Below are 9,439 nucleotides of genomic sequence, written 5' to 3'. Positions count from 1 at the left end.
AAATTTAATATTAGATATAGGGGGGGAAAGGGATTGTTAGTAATGAAGACTGAGAATCCCATTGCTAGTAATATACCCAACCAGGTCGACCTCCTCGCGGTTCCCCCTGGAAACTATCATGATTAATTCCATATGAATTCATCATGATGGGCTAACTGGCCTGTTTTCATCCTCATCAATCACCTTTCACTGGTGCCCCGCCAGCTTATCCCGTTAGCGCAGGCGGGGTTACTATTCCATTTTCATCCAATAAAGAAAAAAATATTAGATATAGGCATAGAGAAGTGATGCAAAAGAATCGACCCCATTATAAGTCGTAAGTATTAATTCTATAGAATGTTTTACTCTGCGCACACTCTTCGTTTGATAAACTTCCTAAACTCCATATAACTTTAGAACATTCTATTTAAAATATGGTAACGAACCCTCGAACTAGGTATGTACCAAAATAATGCCTCGATTCACTACTTGAATAATCCATTCATACATACATCCATCTTATATTCCACCTAATACCTAATTAATCTTAATTTGGTAATTTTTATAATACTTAGTATTGTTTTTTTTTACATTCATGCCATTATAATAATATTAATATTATATTATAATCATATTTCTACAAAGTACAAAATAAGGCACTTAAAATAATAAATAATGCTTAGTAACTACTATACTATGCTTAGTGCCTAGCACAATATATCATAGGGTTTACAAAAAATTGATAATAACATTTACACTGTGTCAGAATATTCTAGGAAACTTCTGGCAGCTACCGTGGCGTTAATTAAACATGGCGGCGAGAAAGTAGCATAGTTTATGCTGCTCGACCAACTCGAAAAGGTCGCTACTATTGAAGCTGTCACACCAATCACCATTACCGTTAACGCTAAAAACATATCGTACCATTTCACTTTATATCCATCGTTCTTGTCCTCAATTTCCTCATAATTACTAAACGTCTTATATTTTGTGTGGTATTCTAAAATGAGCGGGAACTTTGATAGTCCTCCATTTTGTGTACCATTCGATCCGCCATTTTGTGTGTAATTCATAGTGTCGGTTTGTACGTTATTTCTCGTTCTATAAATATCAAAGTTGAATATCGAACTTGAATTTTTCTTTCCATGTATATCATTGTTGATACCATTTTGTTTTAAGTTGTGATAGCTTATATTATTTGCAACCTCCTTTTCGGACATTTTTGTTTTCATGTAACAGAGCTTGATAAAGAATAATGGCGGGAAAACAAACATTAGCGGTCCTGTAAGCGTTGAGCCAACTAGTCCCATCACTAGGTCGAACCTTGGAACTGATTCTCCTAAGAACACAGCCAACCCCACAATACCTGATCTGAGCAGGCAACGCTGTAAGCAAAAATCTGTAAAGTTAAAAGTTCTTCTTCATTATTTGATACTAGATATAGCCCGCAACTTTGCTTAACTTATAGAAAACGTAATAGATATTAGTTTGGGCGGATCCTGGATAGATCCGTTTTTTCATTATGATCACATCTATTCATATCTGTTTGATTGCCGCGAGGTTACTAAATTTGCCACTTTGGTCCTTCGAGCCGTTATTCAAAAGATTCATATATGGACTTTTAGAGCATTGAGGTCGATTCTACAGCGCTATTTCTCTAAATCTACGTATTAACCTAATGTTTTAATTTGATAGTTTCCTGAAATTATTGTTCCATCATAAAATAAATTTATATAGATTTTAGCTTAAATCTATTAGAAACTTAATTCATACTGGCCTTTAGAATAAAGATTTCCATGTGATATAAAATTAAAATTTAAAATTTAATGACGCCTTAATGAGAATAGATTCCATTGCATGACACGATGTCTATGGTAGTAATGAATCTATGCCCAGAAATGCAATGCATGCAAATGTTATAGAAGCGCGAACTCAGCGGCATTTCCAGATTTCATTTTCGATGTATTCGTAATATATCTTTGAAACCTTTTTCTTTTATTATAATATCATTGTATTATAAATTAAGCGAATAATTATTGATGGATGGAAAAAAAAAATACCGACCTCTAGGAATTTTCAGTAATTCTTCAATGTGCTGGAAAAGCGCTGAATTTCCCACGGCACTGGACAGACATAGCTGGATGGTGACCAGCAACGCCACCACGTACAAAGTTATGGACGGTGGAATACCTGGGTAGAGAACTTATTTTTAAAAGACATAAACTAAGAAAGTTCGATTCAATTCTTTATTCGACTAAATTTTTTTATGTATTGTTTCGCAAACTACTACAGCTTATTGTAAACAAATTATTATACATATTTTTTTAATAGAATTATTTTTATCTAAGACATCATGATATCAGCCATTAACCGCTCACTGCTGAATATAGGCCTAAAAGACTTCAAAACAGAAATTCCTAACGTTACGATATTTTTTGTATATTGTTTTGCTAATTCTAACCGTAGTATGATGATTTATTTGTTAATTAAATGCTTTTGTACATTCACTTATAGTATAAATAACAAAAATTGTACATTTTTGTTATAACCTAATATCTCAAGCGAACTTATCTCTTAAAGGGATTTTTTCAAAAGTCAATTTTAAAAACCCGTAAGGAGAAAGTGTTTATAGGGTTTGTATATATACAATAAGCATAACAAATAAATATTTTTTAAAATGAGTATGAGAGGCTTGGAAGAGATGGAGATTGTTATTCCATCTGCATTTTTAAGTGACTTTTAAAAAGATAACATTGTTTAAATTCCCTAGTTACATATCAATTGTGACAAAACCAATTATTTGGGGACCAATCTGTATATATGTTCTGTCCAATAAAAAATAATACAAATCGGTTTAAAACTGGCAGAGTTATGAGGTAACAAACATAAAAAAATATGCAACCGAATTGACGATCTCCTTTATGAAGTCGATTAAAAAATTTATCTCCCAATAATAATAATACTTTTCATCAACTGGGCTGTCAGTTTGTTTGCTCTTCTAAGTAAATAGAAAAAAAAATACCTTGTAATATGTTACTGGTAACATGATCCCCATATCTATAAGCAGCAAGTGCAGTTGTGACCGCGAACATGGTGACAGTGACTGCAAATCCCCCCAACACCGCCGAGTTGATCCTCCTGCCATCCTTCATATCCACTTGGATGGTCAGTAGCAGTGGGTGAATATCGAACTGAAATTTAAATTTATTTATTTTATAAAATAGAATAAAATACTTTATTTGCTTTAAATAAGTGATACGAGCTTTAATTTAATAAGTAGATAGTTCCATACTCAACTAACGTTAAGCATGCATATATATATGCAAATAATATTCATATAAAATATAGTACTTTTTTAAGTTACAAATTTTTCTATAAATAAATAAATGTACATATAATATAATATTTTAATACATTAACTATTAAATTATTGACACACACATATATATATATATATATAAATATATATAACGACAGTAAAATTATAAAATCTAACAAAAATGATAGCTTAACACAACGCGCTGTGGTGGCGCTTAGTATGCGAGATTAGTTTGTTGCTTTAGGATAAATATTTTATATTTCACCCTGTTTATAAAAGTGCATCATACCTGAAAAGCTATAATTCCGTAAGCATTGAGGAAGTCCTCAGCGCTGGGTTGGTAGTCGAGCAGGCTCCCCGCACTGCGCGGGGAGACGTCATCCAGCAGTATACACGACCAGACGGACATCGCTACTGTCGTCACAATCAGCACTGACGTCACCGCCAACGGTCTGGAGGCATCATATTGATTGCCTCACTATCATCAGGTAAGAGTACTAAAATTTACAACTTTAAAACTAACTAGATAATATCTAGTAACTTTTAAAAATTTTTACCCCTAATAAATACATTCAAACACACAAAAGATAGTATAAGTCTATATGTCTTACTTCATATCCTTTGGCGAACCCAGCCACATGACGGGGCAGAGTAGAAGCGCTATAACCAGCATCCACACGCAGTAAGTGATGCCCACCTCGCCGCCGCTGATCTTCCACCAGAAAAGCTGCATGCTCTGTGAAGCTGATTGTAAATACAGTCCTTGTAATTTTCAAAACAAGTTTAACTGTATACGGGGTTAATCGTACATACATACGTAGCCATTGACCTATTTATTTTCAAAGGGACTTGCCTCCTTAAGAAGGTGCATATGTACTCTTAGATATGTCTTTGCGAAGCTTTGTTCTTGGAGTGGGCATTCACCCTCTCACCCCCCCATCCTTTAAATATGCTTATGAACATACTATGGACAACTTGCCTCAAACAGCATAAACATAGTATATGCATAGGTGTAAGTATATATTTATGTATATGTATATGTGTATTTATACGATTAAACATAATGTAATTAATTAAAGTTTGTCTAATTTCTTTGTTTAAAAATTTCCATAATATTGTACACAGCTCTACCCGCTAATATAGATGTTCCTTCCCACTGGGTTTGCAGGAAAGAACTCTTTTACAATTAAGCTCGCCTTTGTATTATTGATTACCTGTCATATTTTTATAAATAATTGATACAATAAAGTATTAAATAAATAAATAAAAATTAATAAACAATAGATCAAAATGGAACAAAAACTCCGCCTGCGTAATTGGTACTGGCAAGGTACCAATGAAGTATGACAGGTGAGAATAAATTTAAATCAGTTGGTCCATCTGCGTGCGGTTTGTATGAATTTTAAAACTGCCCTGTTCACTATAATCTATTATATATTTTTTCTCACCTAATATAAAATTCGGAACTCCGGCTCCAAAAACAGCGGCGTCTATTAAAAAAGTTACGATCCGTCTTGCCATTACCCCAAAAGTCAATTCCGCCACTGCAGCGTAAGGTAGTCTACAAAATTTTACATAATTACATTAAAATTAGATAATTTGAAGACACATACTTTTAATGGAACATAAATTTGTAAAAATATGAATGACTTTTTTGTATAAAAAAATATATATATTATAAATCATTTTAGAATCAAACCAGATATAAAAATATTTTATCAGTTTTCGGTAAATCTGTCTGTTATAATAATATACCTCGACATCAATGTACTTAGTCAATATTAAGTTTATATGAATTCTCTCAAAAGGCATTTCCGAATTATCAGAGTAGAGTTTTGTTTTAAACAACTTAAAATTGCAAACAAGCTGACGGCCCACCTGATGGAAAGTGGTAACCGTCACCTATACACATGAGCAGTACCATGGACATAATATAGTATACTGTTTCGCCCATAATATCTCTCATGTTATAATAATATACCCTGTAAATTCACTGTTCTTCAAACCGTCACAGCCATTAAACGTTTATATGAAACACGAATGAGCTCCCAAGCAAACGACTTTTGTACAAATCATCAGAGTGAGTAGAATGAAACATGACTAACCGATTCTTCTTGCTAATGTTAGGTGTTATCTCTTGCGCAAGGATCCAGCATTTTCCGAGCAAGACTGCTGTGTATAACTGCAGTCCAAATACGCACACTACCAAAGGTAGGCCATATATACCTGCAAATATAAATTCAACAGATATTAACATAGTATCATGTCATTGCTAGTATATAGTTAGAGGCATTAAACAAGTTGAAAATCGCCCGTAAAGTAATTCCGCCCGAGGTACCGATATACGCTGGCGGGTCGCCAGTGAAGGATGGATGATAGATAAAAATGAAAGCAGGTAAATTAGCCCATCGTGATGAATTTCATAAGAATTAGTTGAGATGTTTTCCAGGGGGAACCGCGTGGAGGATTAGCTGATATTGTATGTTGCTAGCAATGGAGCTGTTAGTCTCGTTTCTAATTATCCCTCTCCGTATGCCTTCAAAAAAATGAGTCTTACAAGTTATAAGTAGCAGTGAAAGTAATTGGTACGAAGACGTGCCCTATTTTCAATATAGCCGTACCACCACAACCGCTTAAAGGCAATTATTATATGCGGTGGTACTTCATACGAAATTTTGTAGGATTTATTTTCATAATATATACAATGAGAGTGATAAATTATAAAACATAAGTTGGTCTTACAGTAGTAAAGCCCGAAACGTTTCCGCTTCCAACACCCACTATGCTCTAAAAAGAAACCTTGTGACTTTGATTCATAGTTCCTAGTAATTTCATCGTCATATTTAACCTTTTAAACTAAGATCTTTATCACCATCATATGTTAACTATCCACTAATGAACATAGGCCTCATAGGCAGTAGGGTTGGTAACCGCAGTTTTTTTTTTTTATGGGTGAAAATGGAATCGTAGCCCCGCCCGCACTATCGGTATACACCGGCGAGGCACCAGTGAAGGATGATAGGTGAGGATGAAGCAGGTCTGTTAGCCCATCTTAACGAATTCAACAAGAATTGTTCACGATCGTTTCCAGGAAGAAACACGTGGAGGTCAACCTGAAAGAGTGTGTTACTAGCAATGGGGAGTAACCTCCCCATTGCTAACAATCCCTTCCCCCCAGGCAGTAGGGTTGGTAACCGCAGTTAGATCCATCATCAGATCCACCGTCCCTCGACCATAATATTCTTTTAGTTGCCTCTTATAACATCCACGGGAAAGGAAGGGATAGCCCATTCTACACCAGGTTCACACTACCACTTACACCGAATGTTAAACCAAAACACAGCTTGCAAACAAGTTGTTTCGCGGCAAAATGTAATTGCATATACCTAGTCAGGTTCCTGCTCGCGTTACGGTCACTCATGACTAAGGATCACGGATCAATTCCGAAACTAGTCCAGCTTTTTCGATCTAATTACACGTAAGTTAAACCGGTAGTTATTACATAATATGTGCTTACGATACTTTAAACAATAGAAATATAATACCGTTAAGCAACAATTCTTAGATACGTACCACAAGATATGACGCTTTTAGGCAATGCGATGACAGGGAAGACCCCAAAAAGATCGACAATACACAGCACAGTGAAGAACACGCTGAGGCCACCGGTCGTCTGGCCCACAGTGTAACCCTCGTGGTGGGAGACCAGAGACGTTGGCTTGTATGCTGTGGCCCAATCAGGTATCACTGGTAAGCTTGGAAACTTCATTATGTCTTCTATACTGAGAAAAACTGTAACAAAGTTGATTATTTTTACTGACCTTGAAAGGAGGGGGAGGGGTATTGTATTTAGTAATCAAACTTGTTAATGGGTTAAAATAGAATAATAACCCCGTTAAAACAAATAAAAACTCGTATTGTTAAAATAAATAATGTATGTCCATTTTTTAGTTTAGTTAGTTTGAATAATAATATCAAGTAAATAGCCTTTTAATCCTTTGGTTTATTTTACATATTCTAATATAAAAAAAATAAAGGAACCAGGATATTTAGATCTTTTGTAGGATGACACTTATATAAAATGTTATTACAAACTAGTTGTTTGTCCACATGTACTTTGTACACGTAGATTTTAGAAGTAGAAAATCATATTAAATAGATCACGACTAGATCATGCATCGAGACAAAACCTACGCCAATTATTAAGTTAAATATTCAGGAATGCAACAGTGAAACTCTCATACAGTTTTCGCGTGTACATATAGTTTTCGCGTGATGCCAGAACAAACATACATATAGACAGACATAATATTTCTAAAAAATATTATTTTAGCTTCTATAGCTCTTATTAAATCGTCTCCTATCAATTTTTATTCAACATCTATATATAGACATCGTATAGTTACAGTTATATTATATTAATAAAATGGAGAACACATTCCTCTATCTATAAACATATATGCTCATAATTCACACAGCGGACTAATTAATCAATTTAGTTCATTGTACGCTTGATCGATACATAAGTGTACGTTAAAAAATAAAAATAATAAATACCTACACGAAATTATATTTTAAATTCAGTACTTATTCAGAAGTCAACTTTAATAATTTTAATATATACATAATTTAATTTGTAGCTAATTAATTAATAGTCTAAACTGAATAATAATTAACTATAAATTTAAATCAACATCATAATATGTACTTTTTTCACTATTCTATTTTTAAATTTCAATCACGTATTCACTTTTTTTTCAATATATAAATTTTTTTTTTCTATTTGATCATAAGACGTAATGTTATTAGAATCTTTATGTACCAACGCCACCGGTCAGACATTGGCCGAATACAAGCGAACAAAGGAAGGATTAGCGTAACAGGCCTAATGGAACTATTCTACCGTACGTAAGTACAGACGACGACAATATTAGTTGATTTAAAATTCTTACTTTTTTTTTTATAACGCAGGAGGCAAATGTATGCTCACCTCATAGTAAGCGACAACTACATCTACACAATACCGAAGAGATTGTAGATGTGCAGCTGGCCTTTTAAAATGGAATATGTTCTTTTTTTTTTTTAAGGTTACAATGTCGTATCGACTCGCAAATACTACTGTTGAAAGTTGATGTTAAAGCGTAGTTGTATGCACAAGAAATTACAATAAAAACGCATGATGGAAGACCGCCAGTCATTCAGATGGTTAGGATGAAACTTTAGTTTGTGGTATACGATGATGAAATTCACTAATATTATAAATGTCAAAGTGAATTTAATTGTGTGATGTTTAATTGTAAAGATATTGTCAATTATTAAATAATGAATATTAATAATGGTTCAATTAGTTAGGATGAAAAATTTACACATAATTGCGATATTGCGACAATTCGGTAAACATCAGTATTTACGCTCTTAAACACTTTTCTACTCATTTATACCATCTCATATAGCAAACGTAGTATGTCCGTAACCCAATATCTACTGCGGGTGGCCGAACGTTGACTTACACGCTGTACTATACAGTCTAATACTAATACGCAGATACTTTCTATGTCTAGTTCACATACTAGGTACCTCGTTTTTCATTTATAAAATGCATTGCAGGGAGTCAGTAGATACAAGTGGCTTAGGACCGTTCTTTATGGCAGTTTATGGAAGAGTTCTATATTCAGCAGTGGACACATAATGACTGACATGATGATGATGATGATGATGATGATGTCCGATTTCGCACGAATACATAGAATTTTTGTAAAAAATATAACTAGTTTATATTAGTTGCAGATAATGTAGTTTTTTTTTATTTTTTTTATACAACTTAGAATGGCAAACAAGCTGACGGCCCACCTGATGGACAGTGGTAACCGTCGCCTATAGGCACGAGCCGTACCATGGACATAACAGAGTATACTGTTTCGTCCATAATACCCCCCATGCGTTGCCATTCCTGAGGACTCATGTGTTGTTCCTCTGTACCCTGTAAATTCACGCCATATTCCACATCGAATCACAACCATGCAAACACAACTGCTTTACGGTTGAAACACGAATGGGACAGAGGTACCCAAGCAAACGACTTTTGTACAAAGTCTCCCTCTGGTGATAATGTACGATTTCGCACGAATACATAGAATTTTC

The 9,439-nt window shown here is 34.2% G+C and overlaps 1 protein-coding gene across 1 annotated transcript; it reads right to left on the bottom strand.

Annotated features, from left to right (window-relative positions):
• Nucleotides 1–666: 666 nt before the first annotated feature.
• LOC113511220 (uncharacterized) lies at nucleotides 667–7,085 on the bottom strand. The gene is made up of 8 exons (XM_026894837.3): nucleotides 6,872–7,085; nucleotides 5,404–5,524; nucleotides 4,747–4,859; nucleotides 3,910–4,042; nucleotides 3,588–3,750; nucleotides 3,002–3,170; nucleotides 2,044–2,169; nucleotides 667–1,378 (listed from the first exon to the last, which is right to left on the bottom strand). The coding sequence occupies exons 1-8, from the start codon at nucleotides 7,065–7,067 to the stop codon at nucleotides 732–734; spliced, it is 1,668 nt and encodes a 555-aa protein (XP_026750638.2). The 5' UTR covers nucleotides 7,068–7,085; the 3' UTR covers nucleotides 667–731.
• Nucleotides 7,086–9,439: the final 2,354 nt, after the last annotated feature.

The sequence above is a fragment of the Galleria mellonella genome, unplaced genomic scaffold (genome assembly GCF_026898425.1).
Source record: "Galleria mellonella isolate WM207_F2 unplaced genomic scaffold, CSIRO_AGI_GalMel_v1 utg643, whole genome shotgun sequence".
Lineage (NCBI taxonomy): Eukaryota > Metazoa > Arthropoda > Insecta > Lepidoptera > Pyralidae > Galleria > Galleria mellonella.
This window is presented reverse-complemented; position numbering and strand designations above follow the sequence as displayed.